Here is a 24488-nt window from a genome sequence, read left to right as displayed (position 1 = left end):
ACTTAAACTTCCAGGGCACTAGGTAGAGGTCTGGAATTGGCAGATCCCTCTGTGCTGTGTTTTTGCAATAATAATATGAAAGAAATAGTTGTTAATTGATCTGGTTAAAATGCAAAATGTGCTGCAGTGAATAGACTGGCAGCAAATTAATTCACTCAACAGATGCACCCTGTGTACCTCTAAGGGCAGGTACTGAGCCAAGCGTGGGGACCCCCAAGATGATTAAGAGCCAGTGACTTAAATAATAGTAATAAATATAGACCCAGTGACTGTCCACAGGAAGATGCCACTATATGGAGAGAGGCTGACACACATGATATCATGTGGTACGTCCTGTAATAGCAGTGTGCTCTGGGTACAAATGCTTGTAGACACTCTTGGGCTGCTTAGCTATGCCTGGAGATCTAGTTAGAGACACATAGTAGGCTGTATTTTTCCTGGGCAAAAACACCTTGTCCTTTACAGACTGACTTAGAGACTGTTTAAGTGCCAAATAATTGGTGTCCAAAGTAGATGTGAATTGAAAGGCAGGAGAGAAGACTGCAGGCTTGAAGGGGCGGGAGGACATAAGGTGTGTTAAGCTCTTTGTAAACTGTAAAGTGGGCTATAAACATAAGGTCCATTGTAGGTCAAAATGTTGCTGACATTTAGTTCCTTAATCGAAAGAAGCTCTAAACTACTGAACTGGACTTTTTTTTTTTTTTTTTTTTTTTTTTGCATTACGTGGGCCTTTCACTGTTGTGGCCTCTCCTGTTGCGGAGCACAGGCTCCAGACGCACAGGCTCAGCGGCCATGGCTCACGGGCCCAGCCGCTCCGCGGCATGTGGGATCCTCCCGACCGGGGCACGAACCCGTGTCCCCCGCATCGGCAGGCGGACTCTCAACCACTGCGCCACCAGGGAAGCCCTGAACTGCACTTTTGAACAACATGAAAACCCCATCCCATACCTGACAGACCAGAAAATGCAGGAATCATTTTTGAGACATGGAGAGACTTGGATGATTAGCAAATTATGTAGCTGATTATGATTTATATTAGTTTGGACTTGGATCTATTTATATTTCTTATTATCACTCTACCAGTGCTCTTCCTTTGCTATGGTATTTCCTAGCATAACACTTGTGGAGTATTTTGTGTTTCCCAGTGCCTCACAATTCTATCTCATCCAAAAGATGAAATCAGAAGTGAGCCTGGAATCACAGACAGTCCCATGATTCTGTTATTCTCACCCACACCTTCCTTCAGGGTGGTTTTCCCCTACAACATAACTTTGTTTCCTTAGCACGTTCCTTTGCTTCCTGGTTTTCTCTTATTCTGCTGCTTTAACCCTAATCAAGAGGCTCTCGAAGGAGAAGATCACATTCATTTTTAAGGAGTGTACTCACCAAGGAAAGTATTCATCCTCTGTGAAAGCAGCTTCTGGAAACATTTCCCCATAAAAAAAAAAAAAAAAAAATCCAGGACACTTACCTTGTTGGCATAGAGCAGATATTTTGACAAATTATTTCTCACAGCCCAAAGCCAAAGATAGTGTTTGTCTTAAAAAAAAAAATTCCAAACACAAACTCCTTGTTCTAAAAGAAAAATAAAAAATAAACTAATGCTGACTTTAATCAAAGTACTCTCGGTTTAAAACAAAAACCATCCGTTTTTCCTGTCATGCTAGTGACAGCAGAAAGTATACTCACCGAGGAAAAAAAAGTTGTGTAGGGCACCAGCTTGATACTTCCGTGTTCTCGAAGGAGGGCTAAATGACGAGTTAGAATAAAGCCGTCAGATTCGAAGGCCACAAACGACTTCTGCCCCTTCCCCCACCCTCCTAAACGTCACAGTTCCGACGGAGCCCTAAACTTAAAGGGGAGCACTTGGTAAGCGACTGCTCTTCTCATTGTAGCCTTTAGAGGGCGCCAAGTCACTCCAAACCACGATCCCCAGTGAAACAGACGTTCTACGTACTAAATTCTGACTCTTGAATTAGTCCCTTGAACCATCATAGGAACTGTCCATAGGAGAAAGTCAATTAGGTGACTATCACGTCATCAAGTTCTCCCAAGTCTAGAGTTCCCTAACCCCAGAAGTGTGATTTCAAAATTCAGAACTTATAAGGAATTTAAGCTGTTTCATCCTTTTGGAAAGGGTTAGCAGAGGGAGCTGGTAAAACCTGTTTGAAAACCTGTTTGAAAAAGCGTAAAATTGGTTTTAGGTATTAGCCTAGGGCTAATATCTCAGAAGAGGAATAATTACAGAAGTAAGCACTGGGAATAATAATAATAGGCAACATCTTTTTTTTTTTTTCTTCTCCATTGAGTGCTTGGAAACAAGCATAAAATACCGTCTTAAGCTCATTAAACAGTTTCCAGACCAGGGGATCAAATGCAGATGCCCACAGGGGTCATGAAGGTAACCCAAATGAGGGAAGAGGGCCGAGATAAGATCTGACTGGAAAGCACATCCCCCACCTATTAGGTTCAGCTAAATGGTGTAATTTGAGAGCATAAGCCCCAAATTGCAAGGTTTTAGGCTCCTTTCAATAGAAACTGCAAATTCAGATTTTTATATAAAATCTTCTATTGGCAACAAATTAATTTTTCTTTTGAAAAATATTAAGCCCACAGAAAAGTTGAAAGAACAATTTTATTAATGCACACTAATGTATCCTTCACCCATTTCATCAACTAGCAACCACTTAACACATTGAAATTGTCTTCCCCCTCTCTTTCTTTCTCCACACGTACAGAAACACACACACACACACACACACACACACACACACCTGTACACACACATCTGAAAGTAGTTTTCAAACATCAGGATGCCATCAGGATATTTCAGCACATATTTCACAAGAGTAAGGGCATTCTCCCTTTCTATACTAAGAAAGTCAGTATAAATTCAATAACATCATCCAACATACAGTCCAAATTTCTCCAATTGTCCCCAAAATGTTCTTATCTAGTGGTGTACTGGAGCTGGCTTGCAGAGTGAGAATATGCATCTCTTCCAAGTTCAGTGATAGCTTGGCATTACACACAGTAATGCTCTACACAATAGCTTGACATTGTTCATGGTGGGGGTATTTACATCATGGAAACAGGCAAACACTACAAATCTGTGATCTCCCCACACCCCCAGCCATTTTTTTTTTTTTTTTTGTGGTACGCGGGCCTCTCACTGTTGTGGCCTCTCCCATTGCAGAGCACAGGCTCCGGACGCGCAGGCTCAGCGGCCATGGCTCACGGGCCCAGCCGCTCTGCAGCATGTGGGATCTTCCCGGACTGGGGCACGAACCCGTGTCCCCTGCATCGGCAGGCGGACTCTCAACCACTGTGCCACCAGGGAAGCCCTCCCCACCCATTTTTAAAACATTTATCTGTATACCAGTCATTTTAGGTTCAATGGCTTTATTGAGGTATAATTGATATACAAAAAATCTGCATATATTTAATGTATATAATCTAATGAGCTAGGACATATTCATACATCTGTGAAACCATCACCCCTCAAGGTAATAGACACATTCATTACCTCCAAAAGTTTCCTCATGCCCCTTTGTTTTTGGTAAGAATACTTGACATGAGATATACCCTCTTAATAAATTTTTAAAATGCACAAGATATTGTTAACTACTGGTACTACGTTGAACCGCAGATCTCTAGAATTTTTTCATCTTGAATAACTGAAACTTTATATCCATTGAACAAGGACTCTCCCTTTCCCTCTCCCCCCAGTCTCTGGCAACCACCATTCTACTGTCTGCTTCTATGAGTTTAACAATTTTGAATACCTCATATAAATAGAATAATACAGATTTGTATTTTTGTGACTGTCTTATTTCACTTACAGTAATGTCTCTAGGTTCATCAATGTTGTCACCCATGGCAGGATTTCCTTTTTTTTTAAGGCTGAATGATATTTCATTGTATGTATATAACACATTTTCTTTATTCATTCATCATGGACATTTAGGTTGTTTCCATATCTTGGCTATTGTCAATAATGCTGTGATGAACCTGGTAGTGCAAATATCTTCTTGAGATCCTGATTCAATTCTTTTGTACAAATACCCAGAATTAGGATTGCTGGATGATATGGTAGTTCTAGTTTTAATTGAAAAAAAAATTTTATTTGCAGTATAGTTGATTTACAATGTTGTGTTAGTTTCAGGTGTACAGCAAAGTGAATCAGTTATATATATACATATATCCACTCTTTTTTTTAAAAGTTTCTTTTCCATATAGGCCATTACAGAGTATTGAGTAGAGTTCTCTGTGCTATATACAGCAGGTTCTTATTATATATATAGTAGTGTGTATATGTCAGTCCCAATCTCCCAATTTATCACTCCCCCCCATCCCCTGGTAACCATAGGTTTATTTTCTACATCCGTGACTCTACTTCTGTTTTGTAAGTAAGTTCATTTGTACCCTTTTTTTAGATTCCACATATAAGCGATATCATATTAGTTTTAATTTTTTGAGGAACCTCCATACTATTTTCTACAGCAGCTGTACTATTTTACATTCCCACCAACAGAGTAGAAGGGTTCTAATTTCTTCATATCCTCTCTAATATCTTTTATTTTGCTTTTGATAATAGCCATCTTAATAGGTGTGAGGTGATAATCTCATTGTGGTCTTGATTCACATTTCCTTCATAATTAGTGAAACTGAGTACTTTTTAGTATACCTGTTGGCCATTTGTATGTCTTCTTTAGAGAAATGTCCATTCAAGTTCTTTGCGCATTTTTAAATTGGGTTATTTGTTTTTTGCTATTGAGTTGTAGGAGTCCCTTTTGTATTTTGGTTGTTAACCCCTAATCAGATGTATGGTTTGCAAACATTTTCCCTTTCTGTAGGTTGCCTTTTCATTCTGTTGTTTCCTTTGCTGTGCAGAAGCCTTTTAGTTTGATGAAATCCCACTTGTCTATTTTTGTTTATGTTGCCTGTGCCTTTGGTGTCATATTCAAGAAATCATTGCTAAGAACAATGTCAAGGAACCTCCATACTGTTCTCCATAGTGGCTGTATCAATTTACATTCCCACCAACAGTGCAAGAGGGTTCCCTTTTCTCCACACCCTCTCTAGCATTTATTGTTTGTAGATTTTTTGATGATGACCATTCAGACTGGTGTGAGGTGATATCTCATTGTAGTTTTGATTTGCATTTCTCTAATGATAAGTGATGTTGAGCATCCTTTCATGTGTTTGTTGGCAATCTGTATATCTTCTTTGGAGAAATGTCTGTTTAGGTCTTCTGCCCATTTTTGGATTGGGTTGTTTGTTTTTTTGATATTGAGCTGCATGAGCTGCTTAAAAAACTAAAAATAGAACTACCATACGACCCAGCAATCCCACGACTGGGCATATACTCTGAGAAAACCATAATTCAAAAAGAGTCATGTACCACAATGTTCATTACAGCTCTATTTACAATAGCCAGAACATGGAAGCAACCTAAGTGTCCCTCGACAGATGAATGGATAAACAAGATGTGGCACATATATACAATGGAATATTACTCAGCCATAGAAAGAAATGAAATTGAGTTATTTGTAGTGAGGTGGATGAACCTAGAGTCTGTCATACAGAGAGAAGTAAGTCAGAAAGAGAAAAACAAATACCTTATGCTAACACAAATATATGGAATCTAAAAAAAAAAAAAGGTTCTGAAGAACCTAGGGGCAGGACAGGAATAAAGACACAGACATAGAGAATGGACTTGAGGACACAGGGAGGGGGAAGGGTAAGGTGGGACGAAGTGAGAGAGTGGCATGGACATATATACACTACCAAATGTAAAATAGATAGCTAGTAGGAAGCAGCCGCATAGCACAGGGAGATCAGCTTGGTGCTTTGTGACCACCTAGAAGGGTGGGATAGGGAGGGTGGGAGGGAGGGAGGTGTAATAGGGAAGAGATATGGGGACATATGTATAGGTACAGGTGATTCACTTTGTTATAAAGCAGAAACTAACACACCATTGTAAAGCAATTATACTCTAATAAAGATGTTAAAAAAAATTAAGCTGATTTTAAGGAACCGATTTCAAGTTGCATTCTCCTAACAGGGCATTTTAAACATTATTTTCTTCCCTAATTTAACAAGGTTAGCATTAAAAGCAGGTGAAAAAAAAAAAAAGAACAATGTCAAAAAGCTTCTCCAATATGTTATTTCTTGGGAGTTTTATAGTTGCAGTTCTTAAATTTAAGACTTTAATATATTTTGAGTTGATTTTTTGGCATGGTATAAGAAAAGGGTCCAGTTTTATTACTTTGCATGTGGATATCTGATTTTCCCAACACCATTTGTTGAAGAGACTCTCTTTACCCTCTTGTGTGATCTTGGCAGTTTTGTCAAATATCAACTGACTGTATATGTGTGCGTTTATTTCTGGGCTGTCTATTCTGTTACATTGGTCTCTATGTCTGTCTTTATGCCAGTACCATACTGTTCTAAACACCATAGCTGTTTATTCGTTCTAACTTTGTTTTGTGTGTGGCGTCTTTAAGGTTTTCTATATGTAATTCATGTCATTTGCAAACAGATAATTTTACTTCTTCCTTTCTGATTTTAATACTTTCATTTCTTTTTGTAGCCTAATTACTCTGGCTAGAACTTTTAGTACTATATTGAATATAAGTAGCAAGAGTGAACATTCTTGTCTTCTTCCTCATCCTAGAGGAAAAACTTTCAGTTTTTCACAATTGAGTATGATGTTAGCTGTGGGCTTGCCATATATAACCTTTATTATGTTGAAGTAAATTCCATCTACATCTAGTTTGTTGAGAGTTTTAATCATGAAACTGTTGAATTTTGTCAGATGATTTTTCTGCATCTATTGAGATGATCATGTGATTTTTATCCTTTATTTTGTTAGTGTGGTGTATCACATTAATTGATTTGCATACATTGAACCACACGCCACTTTTTATGGTTATATTTCTCCTGATTAAAGAGCCAATTGAGGGACTTCCCTGGTGGTGCAGTGGTTAAGACTCTGCGCTTCCAATGCAGGGGGTCTGAGTTCGATCCCTGGTCAGGGAACTAGATCCCACATGAATGCTGCAGCTAAAAGTTCGCATGCCTCAACTAAGGAGCCAGTGGACCACAACTAAGAAGCCCACATGTCACAACTAAGGAGCCCTCATGCTGCAACTAAGGAGCTGGTGAACCACAACTAAGGAGCCCGCAAGCCTCAACCTAGGAGCCCGCCTGCTGCAACTAAGACCCAGAGCAACTAACTAACTAAATAAATAAATAAACATTAAAAAAATAGCCAATCAAAGTTTATAAATTGCATTTAGCTGTTAGGTCTCTTTAGCTTGTCCTATTCTGTGATAGTTTTCCAGCCTCCAAAGGGTCCTGTTTTAAGAATGATCAACATTATTGAGTTTACTACTGCTGGAACTAGTGTCCTGAAATAGCCTTTTAATTAGGTTTCTTACTTGCATTTTCTCCCCTATAATCCATTCTCCAGAACTATCTTTCTAAATCATAAATCAGATCATGTTACTCTGATGTATAAAAGCCTTTGCTGAAAGAGATGTGTGGTTTGGGAGGGTTTTTAAAAAACAGGAATAGTAAGGCATTTTTATGTACTGTGGAGAATGACCCAGTAGAAAGGGAAAACTCAACAATTTGGGAGAGAAGTTGGTGGAAATCTGTCAAAGTTATCTGCTAATTGCTACTATTTTCTCATCTGAGAGAGAGGTGAGAAGGAAATGGTAGAGGTTTGTAGTGAGAAGGGATGATATAGAATAGTCATCTTGGAGATGAGATTGAGGTGTGAAGGAAGTAGAAAAATCTAGCAGGACTTGGGGGGCAGTAGGGTAAGCATGAGTTGAAGAGTGATCAGTTAGGGTGCTGAGCATTTTTCCTCTACTTAAGGTTAAGTGCTCAGGTGGAGTTTGAAGTAGGTGGAGAGTTGGATTTTGGCTAGAGTTGGAGTCCTGCCTTCCAAGTGTGAATGAATGGAGTTGAGAGTGTATGCAAATGTGATGTTATAAGATCATGAACTCTAAGCTGGGCAATGAGGGAGATGAGAAATAAAGGAAGGTGGGACAGTGAAAGATGATAGAGTGTTTGGATTGCAAGTCCCAGGAGTTTGAAGAGAATATTGCATTGGAAGAGTTATCTGGAAGAATATGATGATGTTGGTGGAGAGTAGGATGTTTGTAATTCAGATCGTGGAGAATTACACTTGTTGAGAATAACACAGTCAAGATCTGCACTGTCTAATGCAATAGCCACTAGCCATATGGAGCTTTTTAAAATTAGATTTAAATTACTTAATGTTAAATAAAGTTAAAAATTCATTTCTTCTTTGGCACTAGCCACATTTCAAGTGCTTGACAGCCACACGTGGCTAGTGACTACTGCATTGGAGACTGAAGATCGGATGTTTCCATGATGGCAGAAGGTTCTATGGGGCAGCACTGGTCTAGCATATGAACGTAGTAGTAGGTGGATGAGACAGGTGGAGGATAAGATTGTGTGAGAGAGAGAGGGCTAAGGAGCTGAGAGGACATGGCATGGAAGGATTGTATTGTTGATTTTGAAATCACTGAGAATTGGGTTTCCCTGGTGACGCAGTGGTTAAGAATCTGCCTGCCAATGCAGCGGACACAGGTTCGAGCCCTGGTCCGGGAAGATCCCACATGCTGTGGAGCAACTAAACCCTGCGCCGCCACTACTGAGAGCCTGCGAGCCACAACTGCTGAAGCCTGCATACCTAGAGCCTGTGCTCCACAACAAGAGAAGCCACCACAATGAGAAGCCGGTGCACCGCAACAAAGAGTAGCCCCTGCTCGCCTCAACTAGAGAAAGCCTGTGTGCAGCAACGAAGACCCAATGCAGCCAAAAATAAATAAATAAAATTAAAAAATAAATAAAATCTATCTTAAAAAAAAAAGAAACCACTGAGAATTATGACAGGAGTAATGGGGAAGAGAGAGAAATTGAGTTAGAGGTCGATTCATGCCTTCTCCATGCAGCTCTGAGCCTCTCAGAGACAGCTGACCCCAACCCCAGCTCCATGTGTGGGTCTTTTGGTCAAAGGAGAATCCCAACCCCCTAGCACATGATTGCCTTAGAAGCAGGCTTTGATTCAATTTCTATATGAGGACTTGAGACACGAGGGGAGATTCACTGGAGATTTTAAGATATTTCTATTAGCGTAAAAGGGAAGCTGATGTGACAGAGATGCCTAAATACAGTGGAATAAATAAGACAAAATTTTATTTCTCTGTCGTGCAACAATTTGACCACTCTAGGCTGGTAAGGAAGCTTTCTTGCCTGGGTCACTCATAGAACCTTGTTGCTTCTATCTTGTTACTCTGTTATCTCTGAGGACTTTGTCCTTTGCATGGTTGAAGCTGGGTTGCTGCCATGAACACGATACAACTTGCAGAAAGGAGAAAGTGAGGAAATCCAGAGTAAGCAATTTCCTTTTAAGTAAATGAAGGAGGAATTACACATATTATTTCCATTCACTTTCCATTCGCAAGAAAGTGATCACGTGGCCACACCAGCTGCAGGAAAGACTGGGAAAGGTTGTCCCTAGCTAGGTGGCCATGTGACCAGGAAGAAGGGGTAAACAGACTTTTTAAATACAGGTTGCTGTCTGCCATGATCTGCTTCTGGAAGAATTCTGGAAGTGATTCTTTGTCTACACGTTGTAGCCTAGAATTGCAACAACTATTCTCTTCACAAGCTGAGGATGATGTTGGTCCCAGCAGAAGGGCAAATCCAAGGGAACTGTGGAGAAATGGCACTGAAGCCACTGGATTAGGCAACCCCGAAGCCCATCTTACCACTGGACTCCCAATTATATGAGCCACAATGTTTCCTTGTTATGCCAGTTAGTTGAGTCTCTGTTTCTTAAAGTTAGGATGTTTCACAAATTATTTAACCATTCCACTACTAACACTATTTCCCTTTGTTGTTGTTGTAAGCAGTGCAATAAACAACTTTGTACACATAACTATGTCTATAGGATAGAGTCTAAGATGTATCCCTGCTGTGCCAGAGGATATGTGCATTTAACATTTTGGTGAACACCACCAAATTGCCCCAATCTGCGTTTAGTAACATTTTCCTTCTACAATCACCACCCTCCTTCTCTAATGTTCTGGAATGTCTCCCTTTGACTCCTTTTATGTCTTGATTTTGTAGAATAGCGTGTTGGTGACATGTGTTCTCCTCTGCTGACGTTGAGGCTTAGTTTCTTTCTCCATCCACATGTTGCCCTTGCTCCTTCTCTGTTTACTAACCTGGCCATAACTAATCACAGTCACACTCTTTATAAAGCCTGCTGGCACTTCCATGAAAACAGATGTCAGAAATAAAAACGTTGCATAGTTAAATAGTATAACTTTTACTCCGTAGGAAAATGTGCTCAATAGTCTTAGCCTATTGATACAAGCTAATTGTCTCATTATATTTTTCCTTTTGGCTTAGAGTTTTTAGGTCTATTTTAAAATCACTAATCAAATTTTTCTTAAGAGAACAAACTAAGTGTAGACTTAAAATAAAATCAAAATGTTCTGAAGTTAGAGACTGTTTGAAAATAATAATGTATCTTATCAAGGACAGGACAACCGTAAAGGGTGTTGTTTTTCTCGGTTGTCTACAGCTTACATGTGAAACTTTCTAAACTGGGAAGCAGTGATTGGGAGTGAGCCCTAGGACTGGGAGAATATAGAAGCTCTTAAGCTTATCTCCTCTTACAATGACCACTACAGGGAATGGGAAGACCCTCACATTATTCTGTGGGGGAGGATGGAGAAGTGAGGGGAGATGGGGCCAGGGGGACAAGTGGAACAGGAATCAGTGACCTAGACAGGAAATGAAATGGGCCTGAACTAGCCAGTGAGGAAGGGGGGAGGGTAAGAGACAGACAAGTCTGTGAGATTTAATAATAGTTACCTTTAGGTGAGTATTTACTGTACACTAGGTACTGGGCTAAATGCTTTACTGGCAGTTCCCCGTGATCCCTTCTCTGAACTAGAAACACACTTGATCGAATTGTTGACTGTTAGATGTGGGGTGTGAGGGTCAGAGCGTCAAGGTGACTTTTGTGTTTCAGTGGAAGACTGTGGATGAATAGTATTGTTATTCCTTGAGAGAGGTATTAAAAGATAATTTTCAAAGGAGGCAAAATCATGCCTCTTATACAAATATAAAGTGAACACAGTTTAAAGATTTTATTTAACTTGCTGTTAAAGAGGGAATTGGTAAGATGTTACCACTAGTTCAAAAGAAGCTCACATTTACAGATCAGGAATATTAAAATGAACATGGGAATGAAGGCAAAACTAATGTTTTTCACAGTGGGGAATGCCACTTAAACCTCTATTGGATATAATTTACATGTCTATAGACAAGAATTATTTTGCATTGCTATTAATTGTCTATAATTTACAGTTTCAAAATAGCTCTCAGAATCAAAATAAGATAACCCCGAAAGGAGTGCTCTCAACAATGCTTGTTTATTTATTTGACTGTGAAAGAAGGAAACAAATATTTATTAAGTACCATTTATTTTTAAACTGTGCAATGTTACATAATTACTTACTGAAACACATTTTTTCCCTGCAGAGGATAAGGAGGATGATATCAGGGACTGAGTAAGGGAGCTTTTGGGGAAGATAATGAGGTTAACTTTGTACATATTGCATTTGAGAAGCTCATGGCATATTCTGTTTGAAATGTCCATTGAGGCGCTAGGTCTGTGGCTCAGAAAAAATAAGGCAAGCAATAAAATGTGCATCCTGCTTAGGTAATGATAGTAATAATAGCTGTCAGTTATTAAATACTTACTAGGAATTACGCTAAGTACTTTACGTGGATTACACTATTTAATCCTTATAACACCCTACGAGGTAGGATGTGTTATAATTTCTCTGCAGTAGAAAAGAAAACTGTAGCTTTGGAAAAGTACATAACGTGCTGCAGTTCACACAGCTAGTAAGTGGCAGAACTTCTGCACTGGTTTCAGTTCTCTATGCAACCCCCCCCCAGGGGGGCATGTTGAAAGACCTGGAGTGTTGGACTGTAAAAAAAGTTAGGCCCAGTAGGTGGTACTATTTGTATACACTAAAAAGAATTTCTGAAAATGTAAAATTACTCTTAAGTTGAAATGCCTTAGAAGTCCTTCTGATTTAAAGGATGAGCAAGAGGCCAAAGTGTGTAATAAGTTTTCTCTTTTGCTAGGTTTCTGGGACATAACTAAATTCATTTATCTTTATGAATGGGATAAAACTGTCTCCCAGTATGATTTATGGAATAATTCCAAGGTGAGGAATGAGAGCCCCTTTTTTCTATTGAATCTGTTCTACACTATGGCCAGAGAGTACATCTGGAATAGTCATGGTCAGAGAAGAGGGAGGGATAAACACGGAAAAAGATGCATGTGGAGATTCAGAAACTAGTGGTCTACATGATGGAAAAGAGTTTCAAAATCCCAGACAAAGCAGGAAAGATGTGTGTGGATAGAGAGGCAGGTCCATACACACTCATAGGGTGAGAAAGGGAGACACACGGATGCTTTCATGGAGCAATATCCTTGCAATATGACTTTCACGATATCACTGTTAAGACTTCTGAAGCCATTTATTTGAACATTGGAAACCACAGGCTTAAATGGTGAAGTTAAGAGCCCTGGATGTATGTTCTGCAGATCTATGTCCTGACTCGGCCACTTATGAGCTCTTCTACCTTGGACTAATCAATTGATGTTTCCTTGCCTGTTTCTTATTTGTTAAATTTGTAGTACAGCCTTCCCCATGAAGACACAGCATGCTATAGCAAGAAACTCAGCTACCATCACTAGCATTTGGCAGAGATTTAAAGGCAGGCAGAGGAGTTTTTTTTAAGAGTGAAAAAAGGGGAATGATTCACTCTTATTGGAGGTTGTTGGCATGGGGAAGGTGGAGGTGGGCTAATGAGAAGCAAGTCATCACATGTGACTGGTTTGGGGAGTATATTTGATTTTCTTTGTTGGTCCTGGGTTGGAGTGGGGACCACAGTTAGAGAAGCTGGCACTCATTGACCACGTGCTGGTCCTGAGTGTTCTAATCTGATTGCTGCAGAAGTTACGGGTCAGAGTTCTTTTGTTGTAGATGGTTTGGCCATAGTCTGTATATTTAGTCTCTTGGCACAATGTATTCAGTACTTGAGATTAGGTTCAGGCTCCAGCTTGAGTCCTCGTGGTTTGCCCCTGTGGCTGCCTGGGTAGTTTACCTTGCCATGTTTCACCCTGGGCACTGAACCTCCCCAGCCAGCTTCATGAGGAACGCTAAAGTGTCAACTCTGCTTCATGGGAGAGAAAAGCATTTCAACAAGTCATTCAGATTATATTCAGTGGAGCAGTTTTTCCTTATGAGTTCCTACGTTAAGTGTTCTCCCAATTCCAGCATGTGTGTGGGCTTTCCCCCCACACTGTCGAGCAGTTCTTGGAGACCAGCAGGGTGTCCTACAGTTGAACTCAATTCTGATACTAACTACCCAGAGATGGCATCAGATTCCACAAGTTAAGGGCTTGGTCCTACAAGACTGCCTTCCCTCTCAATTCAGTTGTCAATTGTGAGCCCAGTTTGTCACCTGTGCTTCTGAGAACCAGCTATAGACCAGAAGTTCCAATGTTCCCCCTCCTTGGGTTCAATTAATTTGCTAAAAATAATCAGTAGCTTTGTGAACTAATTTGGCTCACAGAACTCAGAGAAGCATTTTATTTACTAGATTACTAGTTTATTATAAAAGGATGATATCACTCAGGAAGAGCCAGATGGAAGAGAAGCACAGGGCAAGGTAGGTGGGAAGGGAGTGGAGTTTCCATGTCCTTTCCAAGGGCACCATTCTTCCTGAGCCTTTATGTGTTCACCAACTGGGAAGCTCTCTGAACCCCATCCTTTCCTTCTGTTTTTACAGAAGTTTCATTACATAGACATGATTGATTAAATCATTGGCCATTGGTGATTGATTCAACAGACCTGAGTAGATGAGTCGTTACCTGCATCTCTACTTACCTATAGAGCTCACTCTCTCCTGATTCCATAGTTTTTGAATCCCCTCCATTATGCAAATCATGGACCTCTCTGTGAGGTGAAGTTTCCCATCAAAGCCCAGCAGTGAGGTGAAGTGAAGGCAAAACCTTTTCTGGCTGAGTTACATCCTCACATGTGCAACTGTGAGAGAGAATCCAGGGTTGGTGTAGTTTGGTCAAAAACTGCTTCTGACATGATGTTTGCTTTTGCTCTTCATTTTCTGTCTTTTCTTTCTTATTATCTCTCTATTAAAGACTTCTTAGCTGTGTCTTTTCTGTAATGAATTCCAGTTGGATTTCATTGACTCTTAGAAGAGGCAGCTGTTTGCCTCTTTAAGCAAAGTTGTAAAGGTGTATGTGAGCAGGAGGTGTTTTTCCTTTGGGTGCTGGAGGCCGGCTCCAAGAGCAGGTGGAGATGGGTGTTTTCTGTGGAGTAGATCTGACTGTGGTTGTTATTACGCCAGCTGGAGGCCCTGTTTTGTTGCAGAGTGCATTCTAGTGGAATGAGTACTCCCAGGCAAGTACATTCCTTTACAAACACTCCAACGAAGTCATCGAACCCTCCCATCCTTTTATGGCCCTTATTAATAGGCTCCTTATCCCCTTCTCTCTTTCCCCCAATTCTTAAAAAGAGAATAAAAGACCACTTGAAATAATTCTAGGCTGTTTCTTTCTTTTTATTTTTAATCAGCTGATATCATAAGAGCACCATTTTAGTACAACCAAATCTTTTGTGAAATAGGGAGTTTTAGTTGAGATCTGTGAAAATAGAAAAGAGGTCTAAATGCTCAGAGTGCTGTCTGGAACAACTCTGTCTTCTAAAATGAAACTTGAACCTTCCAGCAGCCTTCAAATGCACAGAAACCTTGGTTATCTTCCTCTAGCATTAGAAGCAGGTGGAGTTGGGAGACACTCAGGAATACCAGCGGTGGCCCTCCAGCCAGCCAGGGAAGGGCAGGGGGTGGCCTTCACTACTCAGATATGGTTTATAGCCGTGAAGGCAATGCTGTTGCAATGGGGGAACCAAAGCACTGTCCATCTACGCTGTGCATTTGACAATCCATTTAGGTAATCTTTTATTTATAGGAAAATCAGGAAAATGGCCACAAGCAAAGCTAGAAAGCTGAAGAGTTTAAGTAAGCTTGCAAAGGGAGAAGGGGATTCTTGTACATCTCTAGTTTTTGTGACCTGGAATGTTTGGTCCCACAGGGTCATGATAGCATTTCTGGCTCCTTCCCATTTCCCTGGGCGGGTCAAACGGAACTGGTATGGTGTGCATGGGCCGAAGAAGATGGTCAAAGCCAGGCGTGGATCTGTCAGGAGCAGAGAGAACAGGTTGGGCTTTGCATCGATATAGGTCAGGAGTTCATCTATGCATGGGATATAATGGGATTGTAAAGCTTTGCAGTAACACAAGCCAAACCTTTATAAAAGGAAGATTGGGATAAAGGGGAAGACAAAAAGATTAAATAATGATAACCTTAGAGCAAGTAAAAGTGCCAGAAGTAAACAATGATGGTACAAAATTTGGACTGGCTTCTATATTCTTCCCTCCATGCCCATAGCTGTCTAATGGTCTTACAGTATTATTTAAATACAAGGTGGATTCCTTGAAAATATACTCTGTACATATGGTGCTCCAAATGCTGATAATGGATCTCATATTACTTTAGTTCTGTTGTCAAATGATTAGCAATTTCTAGAAAAAAAGATTTTATATGATTTTACTATTCCTAAATCTTTCTAGAACTCAATTATTGCTTGATTTGTATAATGTGAGAACCCACAAAAATCATAGGGTGGAATTCCCTGTAATGCTGGTATTAATCCCTAATATCATTGACTGACCTATGTGACAGAAGCTTTTACATCACATAGTTCTAATTAATGATTTATGTTATACTGGAATTCCATAATGGATATCAGGTCGTATCCCAGGTTGAGGATGAAGAAGAGACCCCTAAAGTGCTTTTGGTATTTAGCACTTTGACAAGGGTAGAACAACACTGAAATTTGGAAATACCTATGAATGAGAAAAGTGATGTTTCTTAAATGCAGTGATTTTAAAACTTTTTTATTCTGCTGCAGAGACGCTTTTTTTTTTTAAGTGAAAATTTATATCAAAGTCTGAAACAGATAAACGGTAAAACAGATAAAACCAGCGATGTTTTAGGATTAGGAGTCGGGAAGGGGCAAGTCTCCCTCTTCGCTGGCCATCTCCCTTCCATTATCCCTGGCCCTTGGTGGTAGCCAAAGAGCAGAGCACAAGTGGAGACCTCTCCTCTAGAGAAGGTGTCAACAAGCTTATTATGCAGAAGGTTCTAGATGGTAAATACTTAAGGCTTTGAGGGCCATATTAGGGTCTCTACCTCAACTATTCAACTCTGCTGTTGTAATGCGAAAGCAGCCTTAGACAATTTGTAAATTAATGAGTGTGGCTGTGTTCTAATAATACTTCACTTATGTCACCGTGATTTGAATTTCATATAATTTCCACATATCAAAAAATCTTATTTCTAATGATTTAAAATTGTAAATGAGAAAAATAGATGGTCGGTAGATTTGGCCTATAGCCCTATTTTGACTCCTGCACTAGAGTAGTCATCTGAATAAAAACAATAGAGCTGAACACAGATTTTTTGAAATGAATGAATGAGCAGAACTTTCTGGTGTCAGAGCGGATAAACACAACAGGTTGCCTGCTGATTATGGATAAAGGTATAGAATAGTATCTGGTAGATGAGGATTAATTATATTTTGGTTTAGAATCTAAACTCCATGTGGTGCTAGATGACCATGGTCTAAAGTGATAGTCTGGGACATTAAAACCTCAATTTCCCTTTCTCTTCTCTCTCCTTAAACAGGCCTAGTTTTTTTTTTTTTTTTTTTTTTCTCTAAATCTCAGGTGCTTCTTTTTTCTCCAATGTAACTCTCACCTTTCTTTGCTATTGCTTTACCAGTTTTAGTTATGATTCAAAAAGAATGCATAGTACTTAACTTACCCACTGGGCTTGTTTTTTTTTCTTGCATTAACTTCCTCTATCATGACGCTCGATGGTGGTAATTTATTAACACCTGTAAAGCAAAACAAATAAAAAGTGCAATTTAACTTCAGGTTTCAGTGGTCACTTAGCAGGTAAAGATACTTTACCACGGATCATATTTTATTTTTAGTACCCAGCTAGTCATCTGTTCTTCTGGCAGAAATACTAGCAGCCTAAGTGGATGGCTGTGGTGATAAAGCCATCAGCTGAAGAGATAAGTGTCAGAACATCTCACTACTCATTTGATGTGACAGACCCTCACAACTGGCTTGACTGGATTTTGTCATTCAATTGATTGAACTTTTAAGTTTTAATTGAACCAGTTGATTCAGGCAAAATAACAGGTAGACACAGCTGATACTTTTTGATCCATGATTTATCTTTTGTGCTGGTCACGACACAAATTCACTGTGATAGTGTAATTTGGTGAACAATAGATGACTTTGAGTTGTTTTATATAGAACCTGGGGAAGGCCTCGAAATTTCCAGTATCCAAAATAATATGGCAAACTGAACATATACGTCCTGCTATTGCTCATGCACTTGCCTTTCAGGACCTGAACAGCCCATCGAGTTTGCATTTCCCCTGTGGTTATCATGGAACCCAAGGGTTTGATGAGGCCAATAACAGCCAGGGTTGGCTTTTGCAGATGTTCAGGGAAGATGTACTTGTACAGTGATGCTTGGCCATCTTCAACTTTCACCACAGTCTCATGGAGGAAGGGGAAAGCAAAGGTGTATCCAGTGGCAAAGACAATGATATCAATGGGCTCTTCCTTTGGGATGTTGTTAAATACAACAGAGTTTTCCTTCACCTCCTTTACGCTTGGCTTGATGAGCACTTTCCCAGTGATGATACGGCCTGGGAGCTCATTACTTAGCACAGGCTCTCTTAGTTGTGTCCTAGACATAAACACGGATGGAGAAGAGACCTGCCAGGGACTAGTCAGCCAGCCCTCTCTCCTCCTTCCCTTCTTCTCATTCTGGGATTCACCCCTCCATTAGGCAGGAGGTGCCAGTCTTGGGAGAAGTTACCTCTGTGGGATCATGAATGACCAAGAAGGATGATGGGATATGCTTACCATTTACTAGAGTTTAGAAGCCTGAGGAGAAAGCGACCAGAGCTTTCTCTAGCTCCTGCTTCTCTTGTTGAATTTCAGCTTTCAGCTATCACTGTCACTTTAGAGAGAGCTGAATGCTGAAGGACCACAAGGGAGACTGGGGACTTCTATATCTGCTGAGAACTGCCGGAAACTCTCTCCTCCTAGGAAGCAACTATACAAGGGAAACACGCATGTGTTTAAAAGGAATAAGGGCAGAATTATCTTTTTCTGCCTATGCCTTTGGAATCACAAAACAAACACTTAGCAAGATGATTTTAAGTAAGCGAGCCATTTTTGGCTTATGGTGAATGCACAGAAAGAGACAATATGATAAAATGAAGGAGCTTTGGAGCAGGAGGTAGTAAGGGTGGCCTTGTGTCCAAATGTTTATACTTAGAGCTTGGGAAAGTCATTGGGTCCCTGTAGGCTTTCTTTTATGCAACTGTAAGATAGGGACACTAACATTTGCCATCCTTAGTTCATTGGGTGGGACGAAGAACATATGAAATAGTATATATTTAAGAACTTTGGAAATGATAAAGTATTAGCTAAATCTGAGAGAGAAGAGATTACAATTCCTCAGCCTCCTTTTATATATTCTAGGGTTTATGGGATTAAATAAAATTCTTTATAGCTGCCATTCAGGCTGTCATTCTAAAACTTATGGTAGAAAAAGCTCTGGTGAAAAGAGTTAAACCCCTAAGAGGCCTGGAGTTAAGAAACAGAAGAAGGTAGGAATAAAAAAGGAAGGAAAAAATGCAGGGAGAGAGCAAGGTATACGAGAGAAGGATGAAGAGAACCAGAGGAATGAAGTACATGTAGTAGGAAGGGGGCTGCCTGCATATCACTTGTGGCTTGGGTACCACCTGATCCCTGCTGGTGCAGAGTGGAATCTGGAGGAAGATCAGACAGGATCTCCAGGCTGTGGTGCCACCCTGGTAATGGAATGTCATTGTACAGACGCAATGAATGAGAAAGTAAAACCGTTGGTTCTTGTTAATGGGATAAGTCATGGGTTGTAACTGAAAGGACAAGACTGAAACCAAGGTCATCTTGACAAGGAGAAGGCACTGCCCTTAGAGAGACATGGGGAAGGATTCAATTTTTCCAACACAGTGACACAGGCAAGTGTGTTGCTTTTGTCAGAAGAGTCATAGACAGATTGTTCCCTTTTGATTGCTGCAGCTGAGGTTTATGTAACTTGCCAAGGTCACAGAGCCCACTTAGTACTAGATGAGCTCCGGCAAGTGACTGAACTTCCCTAAGCCTTAGCACACCCACCATGAAAGGGAGATTATACTAGTTACTTTAAAGGGCTGTTGACAATTATGTATTACATAATTTCACTTACCAAGCAGTCAAAAACAGTTAGCTATTATGATTAAGTAATTTGTATGAAATTTTCCTTCACCTTCAGTCATGTTGTCACATTATTGCCTGGTTTGGATACGCCACTGGAAAGATCGAGGCCCCTTTCTCCCTAATAGCTCTCAGCAGACACTCCATATTTACCTGTCTTCTGGTATTAAGCCATAATTTTCACGATTGAACCAGCTGTTCATCCTTCTTGCTATCAACCAATTCACAACTGGAGTTGGGAGAGAATTTCTGAACATGGTCTGAAATCGCATCAGGAGCACCATGTCCCATGGGTAGCCTGAGTCAAAGACCTGGCTGATCACCCACGCCCAGGGGTGTTCAGTAACTCTAGTAAATGGTAAGCATATCCCATCATCCTTCTTGGTCATTCATGATCCCACAGAGGTAACTTCTCCCAAGACTGGCACCTCCTGCCTAATGGAGGGGAGAGTCCCAGAATGAAAAGAAGGGAAGGAGGAGGGAGGGCTGGCTGACTGGTCGCTGGTGCTGAGGAACACCTGGAAGCAATCAAACAGGTCACCCGGTTTGACACAGTGAACAGGGCTGGCTCTGTCAGAGATTTGAGAAGTTTTGTGAATTGAAAGGCACCAAAAAGCCGGCCACCCTCAAAATACATCCCTGACAAGACACTTTTTGCTCCTCTAACCCCCACTTTAAAGTTATTCTTTTGAGGTAATGGTTTGAATATCTAGAGTATTCAAATGCCTTAGAACATATTATTGAGCACTTTTTATCTGTCAGGCTCAGTGCTAGACACCATGGTGAATTATGTATTGAGGCTGGCTGTAGTGAGCTTAGAATCTCATGTGAGAAGACAGTGAACAGGTGGTAACAACTTTGTATGCTAATAATTGTAAACGAGAACAGGGCATGGATGCAATTGAAAGTTGTCTGCAAAGGGTTTTGACACAAACCATTGTTAGAACTTACAGTAAAATTCAGTAATACAACTAGTTTTGGTGGGTTTGTTTGTTTGTTTTTGTTCTTTTGACAGATTATCTGGCTACTTGAGTTTACCTGCTGACTGAGTTCACTAAGCTAACAGTTGTTCTGGTACCTATACAATAAGGAGTTGTCTGTATAACTGTTTAAAAATAAAAAAAAATTAGTCAAAAATCTGTTGCTTTGCAGATACAAAACAACTGATTTAATACGTGGGTTTTCTCCCAACAAACTGGGGCATCCACAGCTGTGGGGTGACCACAGCTGCAGTGTTAGTGGTTTTTTTTTTTTTTTTGCGGTACGCGGGCCTCTCACTGTTGTGGCCTCTCCGCTTGCAGAGCACAGGCTCCGGACGCGCAGGCTCAGCGGCCATGGCTCACGGGCCCAGCCGCTCCGCGGCATGTGGGATCTTCCCGGACCGGGGCACGAACCCGTGTCCCCTGCATCGGCAGGCGGACTCTCAACCACTGCGCTACCAGGGAAGCCCCAGTGTTAGTGTTTTTATTATACATCTGTTTGACCTTATAACATGATGGAGCAGTATGGTGGCAAGAACTATGAGCACATCAGTGATTCTGACATTAGACATATTTGCACCTGCCTCTCTTTGTCATGATGCAGAATCGGATATGGCATTTCGGTAGATATGAATTATATCCTGAAGCAAGGGGAGTTTCTTTGTCGATATAAAAATGATGTGTGCCGAAGCATGTTTTCAGATTGAAGAAATTTCCAGTGGTTAGAGAAATAGAAATAGTAATATGTTACCCACATGTGGTGGTCATCATGGATAGGCCTGTGTTAATTTTTGCTTCAGAACCTCCTTTCCCTTCCTTTAGGATAACTCCACCAAATTGCTGTCTTTCCAAGTCAATCAATTAGTCAATCAATCAATCGAGTTCCTTTTTGAAAATTCCAGAAGGGAACACACTCCCAATTCTTTTTCTTCAGAGCTATTTCTACTCTTGCAATTATTGATCTAATGATTTATATTTATTTATTTGACATCTGTTTTCCCCATGAGTATATGCTCTGTGATAGAGGGTATCTTGTTTGATTGTTCTGTTTTCCAGTGTATCCCCCATGCCTGGCATAACATTCGGTATAGTGGAATTCAACAACTAATATTGATTTGTTGGCTGAATGGCTCTCAATGAGTTTATAGCATAGTTGGAAAGAAAATACATACCATAAAAGGTAATTAGCAATACTAAGAATTAAAAGTGCGGACCGAGGAGTGTAAATTACAATTATTACATAAATTCATACTAGTGAGAGATCATTTTGTCTTGGGTTGAGGTATCTGGGAATGTAGATTAAATTGTAATAAAAGAGAAAAGGGCACTGTAGAAGGGAGGGGTATGGTGTGAACAAAGAGGAAATTAGAGACTTGGGAACTGGAAAGGGCACAGAGTAGAGCTGTCAGCGTGCAGTTGATGATCATGTGGGAAAATAGTGTGGGATAAAGTTAAAGTGGAAGATTTGGACCAGATTATGGAGACCCCTATAATGCAGGGCTGATACATCTGCAAATTGTAATTTTTATTTTTTTAGGTAAGGGGGAGTTAGTTTTTTTTAACATGAGTGTCATAATGAGAGCAGTCTTTTCAGAGGATTTGCTTGTTGGTGCTTGGGGGTCTGGATGGATTGTCATGTGTGGGGGGATGGACTGGGGTAGGAGTGCGGGGACTCGGTAGAATTAGGAGCTGGGGCTTTGAATGGAAGAGACTAGGATTTAAGGACTGGCTCTACCACCTGCTGGTGGTATGCCTTTGGGCGGGTTATTTAACTTCTCTCAGTCTCAGTTTCTTCATCTGTAGTCAAGGATACTAGTACCTACTTTGTGGCTTGTTTTGATAATTGGTTGAGGTAATGCAGTGAAGCATTTAGTGCCATTTTTGGCACAGAGTAAGCAAGCCCAATAAATATTGACTATTTCCATAATTATTATTAGGAGGACAACGCAATAGACTCAGTTGGAGGTGGTATGGACCTGATGAGGGTGGTGGCAATCAATAAGGAAAGGAAGGAGCAAATGGGAGATCTTAGCAAGAAAAATTGCCAGAATTTTCTGACCTATGGGACTGAGTAAGAAACAGATGTCCCCTGTAGCTCTTTTTGACTGGGAAAATGACAAAAATAGGAAGTCAGAGAAGTTGGATTTGGAAGACAAATGACACCTGGAATTCACAATAACATTTATGAACATTCAAGAAAAAAATACCTAAAAAAATCTGTTCAGTGTATGTGTGTGTGTTTTAGGATTTTTTTTTCTTTCATCAGTTATCATGGTGTCAAATACTGTTTGCCTGAGGCATGTGTCTTAAGATAAAGCTCCTCATTAGGTAACATCAAGAATGATACCTTCTTTGCCACGTGGCTGGCCTCCATAGCAATGTCTGTGCCAGAATTCCCCATTCCAATCACAAGAACTCTCTTGTCTCTAAATATATCTGGATGTTTATACTCTCAGCTATGAAAATACTGGCCTTTAACAGTATTTATACCTATAGAAAAAAAAAGAAGTCAAATAGAAAATTTATAAGACTAGTGAATGAAACATACATGTTATTCAGTTAATAACATCCTTTTGACAGATGATTTAGGTTGTTTTCATAACATACTCAATTTTAAGAAAATCTGAAACATGAATACATAATTATACAAGGTACAGAAATTAATGGGTGATTATTTATTTAATGGAAGTACTTACTCCATCTTACTAGATAGGCCTCTAGTTTTACTTACTAGATGATTACTAAGTTAAAATATCATGGCACTATAAAAAATTTTCCCCCCAAACCATTGTGGAGTTCAAGGTTTTGGAGCATAAGCCACCCATTATCCTTGCTTTGCCCTGCAATAAACCTTTCTCTAATTAAAAAAAAAAATCATGGCATAAAGACTTATTAAGCTAAAGTGTAAGAAGTCATTACCTTTCAAAGTTTGATAGAAATCAATGGGACAGAAATATTCTATTTACTAATATTTGATCTATATAGAACTTTTCACAAGCAAGGAGCAAGAGCAGAGAAGTTAAAGGGAACTATGAGTCAGTGCTTCCACTCTATTCAGCAAGCTTTCTTGGATACCTGTCACTGTGCTAGATGACATGGGAAATAAATAAAAATATGGTCCCTATTCGAAAAGATCCTTGTGGGTTCATCTTGGTGACTGACAGTAACTCAAGCTGGGTTTGCTGAGTCAGCCAGAGTTGGCTCAGAGAAAAAGGGATTCTGTTAGTTACACTGGGATTAGAGCTGCTGTTCCAGCTAGATATCTCAAACAGTTGACGCCAAATCTCATTGAAACATCAGATGTTTGGCGAGTTTTGGAAAATACTCAAGGTTGTGTAACACAATCAAAAGTAATACGTCTCGTACAAAGCAACTTTTTTTTTTTTTTTAAGAAAATGTGATAAGACATCTAGATTCTCAGGGGATGAGTATGGATGCTGTGCACATAGCCTTACCAAGGCCCAGTAGCTCTTTACTTCATCTTAAATCATTAGAACTCTAACATGAATCTCAGTTATAACCCAACCACAATCTAGATCATTTAGAATTTAACAATGACGCAACCAAGTTTAAATATTAACTCAGCACAGGGACCCAATCTGGATCCAAGAACTGCCAGGAAGGGAGAGCCGGACAAGTTTAATGAGAATAATAGAATTATCCCTGAATGTTAGATTATCTTAGATTCTCACTGGATCAGGCTGTTTTGGACCACAAATGGACAAAAATGAGACTCTGTAGCTGAGTCTTCTACCAGGCTAATACTTTCCCCACTTATATTACAGGAGAAGAGAGCAAGAACTTTTATTAGGTGAAGTGGTTGTGTTAGTAAATACAGCTGAATGTATATGGTATCTGAATTAATAAAATTAGTTACCTTGGGAAGTTATATATTTATTCCGGCTGTAATACCTATTATTTTTACTAAGACATTTTGGAACACCTTTTATGGAATTGC

The 24488-nt window shown here is 40.0% G+C and overlaps 1 protein-coding gene across 1 annotated transcript in view; it reads right to left on the bottom strand.

The window, feature by feature from the left end:
• LOC309822902 (uncharacterized protein) overlaps positions 1–24488 on the bottom strand; it is a 181655-nt gene that overhangs the window by 32321 nt on the left and 124846 nt on the right. Inside the window, 7 exon segments of the mRNA XM_082654986.1 lie at positions 1690–1748; positions 15132–15467; positions 17047–17119; positions 17636–17991; positions 19704–19898; positions 22864–22982; positions 22986–23020. Coding sequence (XP_082511112.1) covers positions 1690–1748; positions 15132–15467; positions 17047–17119; positions 17636–17991; positions 19704–19898; positions 22864–22982; positions 22986–23020 — 1173 coding nt within the window.

This window comes from Grampus griseus, assembly GCF_964374135.1.
Source record: "Grampus griseus genome assembly, chromosome: 1".
NCBI classification, from domain to species: domain Eukaryota; kingdom Metazoa; phylum Chordata; class Mammalia; order Artiodactyla; family Delphinidae; genus Grampus; species Grampus griseus.
This window is presented reverse-complemented; position numbering and strand designations above follow the sequence as displayed.